The sequence below is a fragment of the Bemisia tabaci genome, chromosome 9, assembly GCF_918797505.1.
Source record: "Bemisia tabaci chromosome 9, PGI_BMITA_v3".
Classification (NCBI taxonomy): Eukaryota; Metazoa; Arthropoda; class Insecta; order Hemiptera; family Aleyrodidae; genus Bemisia; species Bemisia tabaci.
In genome coordinates, this window is record NC_092801.1 from 33561086 (window position 1) to 33575758 (window position 14673).

The window sequence follows — 14673 nt, forward strand, 5'->3', positions numbered from 1 at the left end:
TGATACGGATAAGGTCGGTGATTTTACCCGGTTGTCAGGAGTTCGTTTCAAGTTCTGAGCAACACGCAAAATCCATGCAGTGACACGCTGCAATTTATTCAAGTTCGAATATTGCGGTATCAACTGATCCCAAAAAGTGGGATTAATCACTATCAAAACCACGCTAGAATTTTTTCTAGTGGTCTCAGCAAAATTCGGCCATTCATCTATGGGGTCAGATAAAAATGGCGGTCCCGTAAACCACATCGGATGGTTTACTAATTCGTCGGGAAAACACCCACGTGACCCTAAGTCACTGGGATTCAACTCCGAAGGAACATATTTCCATGCGGATGGTTCGAGCCTCTCGAGTATGTAGGTAACTCTGTTAGCTTCGAAAGTCTTCAATTTGCAAGGCAAAGTTTTGATCCAGTCTAGAACTACCTGAGAATCAGTGAAAGCAACAATATTATGAATTTCCATGACGTCACTTAGTTGCTCCTTCAAGTGGATTAGGAGAGTAGACAATAATTGTGCTCCACATAATTCAAGTCTAGGTATAGAAATTGTTTTGCAAGGTGCAATTCGTGATTTAGATGCCAGTAAAGAAACTTTTACTGCATTTTCGGCTTCAGACCGTACATACACGGCTGCAGCGTATCCAAGTTGTGAAGCGTCTGAAAAGCCGACTAGGCTATGAGACGTTGCGTTCGGCGCCGTAGCGCATCGGTCTATTTTCAAGAGGCTAATCGAAGGCAATTTTTCGTAAAATTTAGTCCATTCCAATTCCAATTCGTCAGGTAGCTGGTCATCCCAATCAAGTCCTTCAATCCACAATTTTTGGATTATAGTTTTTGCCTTAAAAACTATGGGCGATATTAAACCATTCGAGTCAAAAATTCGAGCTACCTGAGACAAAATATTCCGTTTCGTCATTTCATGAGGTCCTGTTTTAGCCACATAGTAAAAGTAGTCCGATTGGGCGTTCCAGTGTATTCCTAAAATTTTTGAATTTGCCGCGCATTCATCAGTTAAATCTAATGAAGTGGTGCGGTGCTCAGGTGGTACCTCGAGCAAAATTTCCGGGCAATTACTGGCCCACTTTTGAGTTTCAAAATATCCTTCCTTAAGAAGTCCAATCGTTTGATGCTGCAGCTCCAATAAACGTGGCGTATCGGGAGCCCCAGTTGCCAAGTCGTCAACAAACATGTCCCGGCAGAGCGCAGTGGCTGCTGCAGGATACTTATGTCCTTCATCTTCCGTAAGTTGTTTTCTTAATAGAGTATCTATAGAGGAACCATTTGAGGGTGCAGCAATGAGTGCTACATGCCGCGGAAATTGGTTACCATGGTTGTCAATTTTACCCATTATTATGTATCCAAATACACTGTTCAAAGCTGTCAGCGTACCGGATGGGCCAAATTTCTTTTCTCCCGTGAATATCAGTGGAAAAATGTCAGCTCCGATCAGAAACTCAACTTCGCGAGCAGTGCCGAAGTGAGGGTCAGCCAATGGTAAATCTGAAAAGTGAGCTCTAACATTTTTCGGAATGAATGACTTAGGCAAATTAACGATTTTCTTTATTACAACTGTGTCAGTTGGCAACACTGGTGAGTCTTGGTGTCTAGGGCGAACGTAACAGGTTGTTTGACCTTTCACCCCTGCTTGGCCCCCTCCGATTCCTGAGACTGCCTCAGAGGTGCGGAAGTACTTTAGACCAATTTTTTGAGCTGCTGCGAGCGATATGAAGGATGACGAGGCGGCACTGTCAACCACCGCGTTAAGAGTGTAATAAACACCATCCCTCCCCAAAACGTTGATTAGGGCAGTCCCTAATAAAACAACAGAATCCAAATTATTTCCTGGTGAGTGTTCACTATCGGTTGTCAGCAATGAAACGTGGGGGGTGGAGGAGGATGCGTGGGACGATTCCTCCCGTCGTTGTTCCCCTGTTGAATCCGAGGGGCTATGAGTAGTTTTCATAGTGGGCGAGTTGCTTGCAGATGAACATAAAAACGTATGATGCAGAGAACCGCATTTTCGACACTTTTTATCTTTCTTCGTGCAGTTAGTTACCAGATGGCCTTCTTCTTCCCCAAGTCTGTATTTGAGACAATTAAAACAGGCACCAATCCTTTTCGCTAGGTCTCTGCGCTCATGGACGCTTATAGTTTTAAAGCGAGGGCAGCTATAGAGGGGATGCATTCCGTCGTTGCAGCATTTACAGTGGTGCCGCTTCTCATTAGTAACGACAAGAGCGCCTCTTTTCGGATAATTGGAGCTGGTGTCCTTCCGAAAATTACTTGATTTGGACTTGTTACTTTCACTCGTTTCTGGCTTACCGGACAAGTGAATAGAATTTGCTCTTTTCTCCAAATAAGCAAGCAAATGTTCGTAGCTTGGCATTTTATCATCAGTCAATTTTAGTTCCCACTCATAAGCTGTTTTCTCGTCAATTTTAGTCAAAATCAAGTCGATCAAGGGAACACTCCATTGATCAATCGGAGCGTCTAAGTTTTTCATTGCTCTTAAGTTGACTTTGAAAAAATCAACTAAGTTTCCCAATGCCGTTGGTGTATCCTTTTGAAGTTTTGGATAATCACGTAAATTAGCATAGTGTTGACGCAAGGTGCGTCGTGGACGATTAAATTTGTCCTTTAAAAGATCCAGGGCCAATCGGTAGTTGTCATCAGTTGTTTTAAAATTGGTAAGCAAATCAGCAGCTTTACCAGTCATCGCAGTCTTCAAATAGTACAGCTTTTTTACGGCTGTAAGTTTCGGGTTCTGATCAATTAAACTGGTGAATAGGTCGAAGAATGAAGCCCATCCTTCCAGGGACCCATCATAGCTAGGTAGTGCTATGGTTGGCAGTTTAACTGAAATCGAGGAAGTTGATTCATTTTCCGTGGATGTGGAACTATCGGATTTTGTTCCGTTATCCGGAGATTTGGCAGCATCGCGCAAGTACCTACGTGCGCGCGCGACGGCTTTGTCAAAAAGGTCAGTGAAAACTTCTCGTTGCTCGATCTCTGTTTCGTCGAGCTCTTCGATATCATCCTGAATTCCATCAAATTTGAGAAATGTTTTTTGGAGAGATTCCAGGCTCTGCTCCAAAAAATCAGAATCCCGGCATTCGGGGTTCTCCTTCCAACCGTCTAGTTTCTTAAAGAATTGGGTGATAGCACCCTGAACATTGCCTCTTTGGCGGCGCAATGTTTTGAGTTTTCTTGTCATTTCTTCTTCACTCATTGTAGGAGTGAATGTCAAAAAATCAATCAATCAATCAAAGAAACTTTGTCGAGAACAATTCCGTGATCCTGTCGATGCTTGAACGGAAAGTTAAGTTTCAATTGCCGGCTCAATTTCTGAAATCCGGCCCGAGGGACCATGAACGGGAACCGTCAAAACCAAAACCACAAAACAAATAAATAAATAATAAAAAATAAAGTATGGCTTTCCCTTGGGGGGGTTTCGACGTCCCTCAACTAAATAAATAAAATAATAAAAAAATAGATAGAGAAAAGTGTCAATCAGCGCGAACTGTTAAGCGCGTCAGCGACGTGCCCAGTCCGTGCCGTGAGCCAAGTTGAGAGTCAGCGCGAACTTTTCAGCGCACCTAAAAGATGGGCCAAGTTCGTGCCGGTAGCTGCTCAATTGACTCAGTGGAGTCAGGAGTCAGGGTAAGTGATGTAACACGGGGTAATGTTTCACACTTTAGATTTATTTGTCGAAGTGACGTACAAGGTGTACCCACTCTGCGGCAAATAAATAGGATTTGTCTACTGGACAGGCCAGGAGCCTCGAATTCAAGTGAAGCGCAGGGGGCTCTGAAAACGGGACTGAATTGCAGCGGCAAGAGCGGCCGCTGGGAAGACGGGGTCCTCCACTCGGCGGAGGATGCGCGCGCATCTGGGGCGCTGGAGTGGGGATGATGCTTCGAGGGGTGGCCCTGGCCAAGGAGCCGTCAGGAGACGGGGGGCGAGGGGGGTCTACATAGAAATAAGTCAAATAGCACCGCAGAGTGGTGAACATACAAAAATTAAACTAAATTAATATCTTATGATCAATGAATAAAATTGTACATGTCTGTAAGTAGATAAAAACTTAAAATAGCATAAATAAGTTGATTAAAACCCAACAACGGTTACCTCGGGCTGGTACATAGCAGGGACGGAGGGGGCAGGGCTCTAAGTGGAAGCGCAGGATTACCACTTGTGTGGTATTTGAAGTAGTAAAAAATAAAAAAGTAAAAAAATTAAAAAATTAAAAAATTAAAAAAAAAATAATAAAAAAAATTGAGGAAAATTTTCGGAATTATTTAATGTTTTGCCACCAAAGTAATTTTGGCTCCTCAAGACATTTTTCGACATCGAAAATCGATTCCGCCTCCAAGGACTGACCAACGACACCGGCTCGGAAAATTCGATTTCCCGCGGCATTCCGACAACCTCGCGCTGTCCTGTCGACGAATCTCTTTTTCTGCTGGTTCATGCTCCGGCAATCACTCAGTCCATCACCCCCCCCCCCTCCTCGGGGAGGGCTTGACACATTTCCGCGGACTCGAGATGGGCCGCAAACTGAAAAATGCACGTACACCCCCCCCCACACCCCCCTCTCACCCTTTAGGCGTGGGCAAGCCCTGCGCTACATTCGAGGCTGCAATGACACAGGAGCTACGCGAGTCATCGATTTTGAGTCGGCGGAATGCCGAGCGTAGATTTTTCAGCAGGGAATGCGACTGATCAGTGACTTGGTTCAATAGTGCTTAAAAAGCACTTAAATGCTCTGAAGGTAAATTTTTCAGCAAAGAATGTGACTGATCAGTGAATTTGTCCAATAGTGCTTAAATAGCGCTTACATGCCGCATGGAATTTGCGATTTCAGAACTTTTCCTTCGACAAAATTTCAAGACACAGAGTGGTGCAATTGGCCGATCCAGCAAATTGGGAACATTGTCTTTTATCCATTTAAAACCATGGAAATGTAGCATGAGCATTGAGAGTTCACGCCTCGCACAGTCGCGCCTTCAATTTCGCATACACGCGACACGGACATCCGTCAAGTACGAATAGTTGTATCTCTGCGCCTTCTTCAACGCGCTTCCTATCTCTTGCTCTTCTTCCACATTGTGTTTGTTTCCATTTGCTCTATTTGTAGGAGAGCTTTAAGGCTAAAAGAGCAACGCAGTTGGAGATAGAAGAGACGTAATCTGGCCTCTTTATTAATTATTTTCCTGAGGAGGAGCAAAACCTCACTGGTAACATAGAGCGGAGCATTGTGAGTTCACGCCTCGCGCACTCGCGCCTTCAATCTGGCACACGCAACACGGACATCCATCACGTACGAATAGTTGTATCTCTGCGCCGTCTTCAACGCGCTTCCTTTCTCTTGCTCTTCTTCCACGTTGTGTTTGTTTCCATTTGTTTCATATTCTACCAACCTATTTGGTTTGTCGATACAAACTTTCGATTCGAGTGATCGAACTTATAGCTTCAAACGAACTGATAAAAATTTAGGACTGATAGTTTGGTTCGCAAACGAAATGAAACGTCAAATTTCAGTTCTTATGATTTCAAATGTTTTCTTTAGTATAAATGACCAGATGAAGCAGAGTTTCCATTATTTCTTCATTTACCGATTCGCTGACCTTCCCTGAATTTTTAACAAACTTTTTTTTTTTTTTTTTTTTTTTTTTTTTTTACATTCAATTATGTCTTCCACTTACGATGTTTTCCTTCTGATTACATTTACTTTTGTTAAATGCTGCTCCCAAAATTTCCGAACTTTTTCAATGAATTCTTTGACTTTTCCAGGTTGCCGTGAGTTCCTTGACTTCTCCTGAGTTTCCGGGTCTTCACTGAAATTTTTTTTCTTGAGATGTTATTTTGACTTAAAGAGCCGTATCTTGTCAACAAAATTTGGATTTCTTGAGTTTAAAAAAATCGATAGAAAAAACCTCTTCTCAACTTAAAAAACCAACTTTTGTCTACAAGGAACGAGGCTTTAAGTCAAAATATCATCACAAGAAATTTTTTTTCCAAGGTTCCAGACCGCCCAAAATCCTGGGATATTAAGATTACCGGGAAAATCGGTCATCCTATCGGAATTTTTCATCGGTTCACGTATAGCGCGAAACGCATCGTATTCACGGAGCTGGAATGCCAGAAATCCGGCGGCGTTGGAATACCATAGCGAATGAACGACTGGTAATACACGCAACGAAGAGGAAAGAGGAAGAGAGCCAAGACGTAAAATCAGGCGTACATGATTCGACTTGGGCTCCACGCTGCACTGCAAACTGCAATACTATCTGCTGCACAGATGCAGTATGCATTTCAGATGCAGTATGCATTTTCTGCGCCACCGCGAGGTGGAAGGTGCCCCAGAAGACTCGAGCCCACAACTTCGCACGGCGTTTACTGCCGTGCTAAGGAAAAACGCCGTATCAACCTTCAGGCGTTGCCAAATTTCCTTTGAAAAAGTACACATTTCCTGGTAAACTTATGAGTATTTTCCTTCTAACTTTTCATAAAATTTAGGTCGCAACTTTACATAAGTTTCCTGCAAATTTCAAGAAATATTCATGACTTACCTCAAAAATAAACATTTTATCGAAAGAAATTTGGCAACCCTCGAATGTTCATACGGCGTTCTTCCTTCGCACGGCGTTTACCTTCTAGCACCGCTGAGAAGGGGCCCCCATCATCGTTACTACTCATGGCCGCGGGCAGACACTCTGCCAAAGGCTCGACTAGAAACAGCAGTCATTGTGCTGCCGTGCTAAAGAAAAACGCCGTGTGAGCCTTCAGATGTTGCCATATTTAGTTGAATAAAAGTCAAATTTACCAGGAAAATTGTGAATATTTTTTTCCGAATTTTCAAGATAATTTTGTAAGCGATTTAATCTAAAATATCTGAAAATCTCAAGGAAAACTATGCAAAATTTTCTTCAAATAACATGTTTCATTCGAGGAAAATTGGCGACTCTCGGATGTTCATACGGTGTTCTTCCTTAGCACGGCAGTGCGGCACAAGCACTTGCATTTTGCGGGCTGTTGAAAAGTAGGAAAAGGCTTCAACCCGAGAAATGGAATGGACTACATTTTGCGATGCGGAACTACTATTTTTGGCCCATTTTAGAAAGAGGGTGTGTGCAGTTAGTTACCCTATGCAGATATGTGTTTTTATTATGAGTCAGAAATGGTAGTTTCTTAACACAAAACTAGCTGCTTCAGCTCGCTACGCTCGCTTGCGCCGCTAGCCGGGGGCAAGCCCCCTGGACCCCCAGTTACTCGCTCCGCGAGTAACTGTTGGCTCGCTTCGCGAGCCAAATTTTGCTACTACCAGTGCTTAGAGGACTTCCTGGAGGCAAAATGATAAATTCAAAAACAAAGAATAGGAAACTAAAAATTACCCACTTTTAGAAAAAGAAACAACCTTGAAAAATAAATAACACTCCTGGAAAAGAAAATCAGAACACTTTTTGAAAATGTAACGGTGCGAAAGGGTGAAGATAAATCACCAATTCTCTTGGAAGAAGACATGAGCCGACCCCCGACATGAGTGAAACTGCCGTAGGACCCATGCTAGGGTAGAAGGGTGACACGTGTTGTGAGCAGGTAGGGATGGGTTTACGTGGAGAGGGAAACGGAAAATCAGAGGGTGGGAGGTCCCCCAACCATATGACTCGTCCAGCGTCAAAAACGCAAATATGTCGTTATCAAATCGAGGTAAATTTTGCAACTTCGGTCGCGCAAATCGAAAAACGAAGGGGTCTTGGCACATCTAGACCCTATGAGCTTTCATTTAAAACAAATCCGAGGAAAATCGGTCCAGTAGTTTCCGAGATCGAATTAGCACAAACTATCCAGCGTCAAAAATGCAAATATGTCGTTATCAAATCGAGGTAAATTTTGCAACGTCGGTCGCGCAAATCGAAAAACCAAGGGATGTTGGCACGTCTACAGCCTAAGAGCTTTAATTTAAAACAAATCCAAGGAAAATCGGTCCAGTAGTTTCCGAGATCGAATTAGCACAAACTGTCCAGCGTCAAAAATGCAAATATGTCGTTATCAAATCGAGGTAAATTTTGCAACGTCGGTCGCGCAAATCGAAAAACCAAGGGATGTTGGCACGTCTACAGCGTAAGAGCTTTCATTTAAAACAAATCCGAGGAAAATCGGTCCAGTAGTTTCCGAGATCGAATTAGCACAAACTGTTGAAGGCCAAAAAAGGCCTTAGGATATTAAATATATAGATGCTGTCTATACGTCAGACACGTGTCCAGGATTTTGTTTCTCGGGGGGGGGGGGGGAGGGGCGCGCGGCGGTTCTTACTCTTTAGGGCGATGGATAAGTAAAAAACACAAGAAAAACGGGGAACCATATCGCTAAAAACAACAAAACATAAACAGGGTGTCTAGAATTTTTTAATTTTGAAAAATCCTGCTTTTTTTCCTGATTTTTCCTGATTTTTTCATTTTGAAAATTCCTGATATTTTCCTGATTTTTCTCGACTTCTGGCACGGTAGGCAAATATCAGTAAGACTTTCTCCGCTGAGGAGATTCGCGTAAGAAAGCTTCCTGGTAAAACGTCCGATTTTTCCGATTTTCCTGATTTTTCCCTGATCGGCCAAAATTCCTGATATTTTCCGGTTTCTCCGGTTTTTCCTGATGCTAGACACCCTGAAAAATCTGAAGCGATAGGTAAGTACAACGACAAAGTTTGGCACTATCGGGCCGAGAAACCATACATATTTCACTGAAATGGCAAGTTTCCGACTTCCACAAAATGAATAAAATGCTGTATCATCCATTCATTCAATGCCAGTTCACCTTTCTGCGATAAGTTTTCCACGAGATAATTATTTCTTTCTTTTAGCCGCGCCAATCTCTCGCGAGGAAAAACTATTGTTTGGAAAAATTATGTCTATTGTTGTTGTAGCCCTCGAATTATCAAAGCGCCAGGTCGTGAGCAAGCTAGGCGTTAATAGCTACTCCTTCGAGCTTCTCTTCGTCTGGACGATACCGTGCTGTGCTGTGCAGCATCATTGAGATACTCGCCGGCGGAGGAGGGGGGGGGGAGGTGCCCCGCAGTCTTCACAATGGGATAAGTCACGACGACCCCCCTCTCTTCTTTTAGTCTCGGATATTATGCCCCCCTTGGGAGGGGGGGGGGACGTGGGTCAAGTTGTATCACCTTGTGAAGGACTCGGAATTCGTGGTGGAGGAGAGAAATGCTGCCACGGCACAGTGGAACACATTTTGTCGGCGATGGCTGTTCAGACAAGTTCAGGATCAGGGAAAGAGAACACTCGGAGTAGACTGATAATGAGTCTGGAGGTATACTGAGGGACTGCACTGGGAAAAAAACACATTGGATCTAGAATCCAGACTTTTGAAAACATTGACAAGAAAAAATACTCTTGATTTAATCAGATTTAAGCTTATATCAAGAAGCAAGCCTCTTAATTTGAGCGGATTTCGTTTTGATTGAAGCTTAAATCTGATTGAATCAAGAGTGCTTTTTCTTGTCGATGTTTTTAAGAGTCTGGACTCTAGATCCAATGTGTTTTTTTCCCAGTGTGACACAAGACAGAGAAGAATGGCGCACGTGTGTTGATGCAGTTATGAACTTTCAAGTTCTTGACACTATTTGAAAAAGGAAATCCTCTCTCTCTGCACTGAAGAAAACTCCGGTCGTGGAAGCCGTATACTTACGGGCTTAAAGACATAGCGTCCGCCTTCCAAGCTCAGGGGCCGAAAGTTCCGGGCATGACACCCGGAGTAATCGAAGCTACGGCTCCAGCACCTCGGCCTCTGAGCCCGGAACGGGCACTGGAAAAAAAAACACATTGGATCTAGAGTCCAGACTCTTGAAAACATTGACAAGAAAAAATACACTTTATTCAATCGGATTTTGGCTTGAATCAAAACGAGATCCGCTTAAATTAAGAGGCTTTGTTCTTGATTTAAGCTAGATTCTGATTGAATCATGCAAGAGTACTTTTTCTTGTCGATATTTTTAAGAGTCTGGACTCTAGATCCAATGTGTTTCAGTGGTCGGTATAATATAGCACGTAACTTTTTTTTCAGTGTGGATCTGCTACCTCTGTTCATACGACATGATCCCGTGAGTATCCGTTTTTCCTCTGATTTCCTGATTGGATACCCTGTGCGGCGTTGAGGCCGGCCGGCAGCTAAGAGAAAGGGGGGCCCGGGGGGGGGGGGCGCGGCTCCCAGTCACGATGTAATCCTCCCCGTAGCTGGGACCTGGCTCTGATTCATAGCTCACCCGATGGGTTCTAGGACTTCTAGGTCCGCTTGTGGGTGTGAGGTGTGAATAAACGACCTCCCTCGGATGGGGTCGTGAAAACCTTCCGCACTAACACTACGGGCGTGCTTTGCGATCTATCGATTGATCTGCCATTTAACTCTACGGAAAAGGATCGATAAACAGGGTGTTCGCGAGGAACACCTTAATAATCGATTCTTTAACATAGTTTCGAATGGGGATTGATTGAGAATCGATCACTTACGTCTCGCCACCGACTGCGGGATCAAGACTTCATACGGACGATTTCAAGCAGAAACGGCCTAACTACATTTCATGCTGCCCAATTTCCTCCAGAGAACCGAATTTTGCACTGTTAAAAATTTGTAGAATGAAATTATGTGCCGAATTTTACATGGTGCACAAAAACCCCCGAAAAATATGCGGAGCGAAATGTATCAGTGGCGTGGCGTGTTTTGCGATGTATCATTGGCACTTCCATTTAAACCTACGAAAAAGAAAATTTTGTTGTTCGAAACGTCAAATCCATTCTAGAAAGCAAATGAAGGTGATTTAAAAAATTCTCCCTGACATTTTCATCATATTCGCCATTTTCCCTGACATTTCCCGGTTTTCTGCTGCTGTAACTTGGGTAAAGACAAAAGCACTAAGGATTAAATCGTGAAGAACAGAAAAAGCTTTCACTTGTAGTGCTGAAAATTTCGAACAATCACCGAACATGAAAATTCAGATTTTTAAGAGGCATTTTAGGGGCCATGTTGGCGCAAAGCCTTCATTTTTTAGGCGCCATGACCGATTTTTTATAGGCGCATTTGGCGCGTTGGCGCCTGTGAGTTTCGAACACTGGTGGCAATGGCAACCGTGACTAGAGGGGTTTTCATTCGTGCTAGTTTACATAATTCACAAATTCGGCCGTGGAGCATTGCTCAATAATACGGGGTGGAGCATGAAGCAGGGGCGGCGGTTGAGCTTACCTTGGGCAAGGAGGCGAGGACTTGCTGTTTCATGTTCCAGATGAACTGGTCCTTGGGGAACTGGAGGCATTTCTGGATGTTGAGTTCCGGCACGTGGATGCGGAAGAGGAGATAGCCGTCCTCGAGTGGGGAGCTCCTACTCCCCCCTCCCCCTCCTCCCACGCTACCCCCTCGACACTCCTCCCTCACCTCATCCATGACATACTAGCAGCTCCTGCAACACAACAGATACCACCGTCAGTGCATTCAAGTCTTGACTATTGCCCTCATACCATTTATTAAAATGATGTATAAGGAGGGTATGGATTCGATCGACATGAATTGATCGAAAGATAAACATGTACACCGATCGACAACATCAGTGAATCAATCGAAAAATCCGTGAACCGGTCGATAAAACCCGTTAATCGATCGACATACTCGTGAATCGCTTGATAAACCCGAAAATTGATCGGAAGCCCCGTTAATCGATCGACATACTCGTGAATCGCTTGATAAACCCGTAAATTGATCGAAAAACCTGTGAATCGATTGACAAACTCGAATTTCGACGATTGAAACCGGGTCGATCGGTTCACGTTTTTTTCCGGTCGATTCATGTCGATCAAATTGATACTGGTTTTTGGATAATTTGGTGATCGATTCACGTTTACATTTTTCAGTCGATCCATGTCGGTTGAAACTGATCGATATCGATGTAGCAACATACATATGGTGAAATAAAAATAGATTGTTCAACATCAAACAGACGTATTTCTGTCAGACGGAACTTTATACATTAAAACAGAGCCCTGAGACCCATAAGAATGTGTGCACAACAGGGCTCACCTCCTAATTTACATACGAGGGGCGTTCAATAAGTAAGTATCCCCCCTCTCTAAAATCCATAAGAATGGACAAATTTTAAAAAACTTGGGCTCAAAATCTTCCTTAGGATATTTTGAGTTCAACGAAACAAACCGCAACAAAATCTGACCATGTGCGGCCGAACGCGAGCCGTTTGAACGCGCCGAGGTGCTCGACGCTCCCGCCGAATCCGCGAGGATTTGAAGTCCGCTACAGGAGAAGAGCTTCTCTGCCAAAGCCTTAGTCGTTCATCACTGACGAAAAATCAAAGAAATTTTTGTAGAATAGGGGCTTACCTCACTTCTCCACATAACCAGCTCGATCCAAGCAAGTCTGATACTGAGACTAAGACTAAGAGAACAGCTTTTGGATGCCTCGTGCGTGGAAGTCTTTCAGCTGACCGCGGATGAAAGAGTGGACGGCTTGTTTGACCTCTTCCACTGATTCAAAATTAACTCCTCCAAGTTCAGATTTCAGGAACGGGAATAAATGGTGGTCTGGTTTGCTATTTATTATCGTATCTGAAATCTGAACTTGGAGGAGTTAATTTTGAATCAGTGGAAGAGGTCAAACAGGCCGTCCACTCTTTCATCCGCGGTCAGCTGAAAGATTTCCACGCACGAGGCATCCAAAAGCTGTTCTCTTAGTCTTAGTCTCAGTATCAGACTTGCTTGGATCGAGCTGGTTATGTGGAGAAGTGAGGTAAGCCCCTTATTCTACAAAAATTTCTTTGATTTTTCGTCAGTGATGAACGACTAAGGCTTTGGCAGAGAAGCTCTTCTCCTGTAGCGGACTTCAAATCCTCGCGGATTCGGCGGGAGCGTCGAGCACCTCGGCGCGTTCAAACGGCTCGCGTTCGGCCACACATGGTCCGATTTTGTTGCGGTTTGTTTCGTTGAACTTAAAATATCCTAAGGAAGATTTTGAGCCCAAGTTTTTTAAAATTGGTCCATTCTTATGGATTTTAGAGAGGGGGGATACTTACTTATTGAACGCCCCTCGTAGTTCCGTTTGGCGGAAATACGTCCACATTAAGAAAAGAATATAGTTCTTCAAAAATTATCAAATGAATTACATTACATTATGAATGGTATTCCGGAATAATGTTCAGGAAGAATATACATGCACGTAGTTCCGTTTGGCGGAAATACGTCCAAATTAAGAAAAGAATATTGTTCTTCAAAAATTATCAGATGAATTACATTACATTATGTATAGTATTCCGGAATAATGTTCAGGAAGAATATACATTAATTTTTTCACATAAGATCGATAATTTAAAAAAAGTTAAAGCTATTGCGAAGAAATACATTAATTGTTATGATATTCGAGTTCTTACGGGCAAAAATGTGGCAAGGCACAGACGTTCATCCAGCGTTCTTCCATGGAACGGCAGGATAAGTAAAAGCTTCCGAAGGAAGCTACCTGCGTATGTGGTATCATCTTTTAAAGCGAGGAAAAAGAGAGGATTAAAAAAGTCTTAGAAACGCGGGGGATACGCATTACGCCGAGCGAGAAGATGAAAGGAACGCAGGAGACGAATAGAAACGTTTGAGTACGGCCTCGAATAATTTCTCGAGCGAATCAAAACGAATCAAGAGAAGAAGCTCCTTTCAAAGTTACACCTTAATAGACGGGCAAACTTTACTTTGGTAAAGCTCAGATGGTGTTCGGCCGCGGAGAGGAGTTTACGCTGTTGCCACGAAAGCACAAAGCACGGCGCACAATGGATCGAGTCAATAGGAGAGGTCGGACATGGAGTTGACTAAAACTGCGAATTTTATTATTTTATTTTTTTTATTTTTTTCAGATGTTGTAGCTTGAATTGCGTTCAAAATTATCTGAAATTTTCGGAAAATTATATTCACAATTTTCTCAGTAATTTCGGTTTTTATCGGTGGAAACTTGGCAACGTCTAAAGGCTTATGCGGCGTTCTTCCTTAGCAAAGCAGTATTGAAGAAGCAAATATTCAAGACGATGAGGTACCAGGAGCCGCCGCACAGTGGATCGAGTCAATTAGAGAGGTCGGACATGGAGTTTTTGACTAAAACTGCAAATTTTGATGTTTATTTCGTCACATTTTAAGTTGTAAGGAGTGCTTTCAGAAGAAAATTTCACGAGAAAGCCAATGGAACCACTTTTCGAAGCTGAAAGTTTTGTATAAACGGAGTTATAATCTTTCAAAGTTTCCAAATTTTGTCCGACCTCTCCTGTTGCCTCGGTCCACTGTACGGCGGCTCCTGGTACCTCATCATCGTGAATCTTTGCTTCTTCAATACTGCCGTGCTAAGGAGGTAGAGTAGGAGCAATGCGTGAAGTATCCTCCGTTTAGTACGCGCAATGCGAGAAGTATTCATGCAGTCTTGTAGGCGCTAACACACGTTCCGCGCTGGCTGCACAGATGTGTTTGGATCTAATATTCAAACTCGCGGAGTCAGCGTTTCTTTAGCTCGGTATGGATTATTGTCATTTAAAATGATGAAAAAATTAGGTACGTAAAATTCAACTATAATTTCCAACTACTTTCCTCTCTTTCTAGTGCACTTGCTTGTGTCTCTGTCCCACTAGAGGTAAAATATC

At 43.3% G+C, this 14673-nt stretch overlaps 1 protein-coding gene across 4 annotated transcripts in view; it reads right to left on the reverse strand.

The window, feature by feature from the left end:
• Positions 1-14673, reverse strand: part of Prosap (SH3 and multiple ankyrin repeat domains prosap) — a 324904-nt gene that overhangs the window by 51959 nt on the left and 258272 nt on the right. For all 4 annotated transcript variants that reach the window (XM_019041269.2, XM_019041268.2, XM_019041265.2 and 1 more), the window contains one exon: positions 11247-11460. In XM_019041269.2, coding sequence (XP_018896814.2) covers positions 11247-11444 — 198 coding nt within the window. In that variant the 5' untranslated portion in view covers positions 11445-11460. The remainder of the gene's footprint in view (positions 1-11246; positions 11461-14673) is intronic.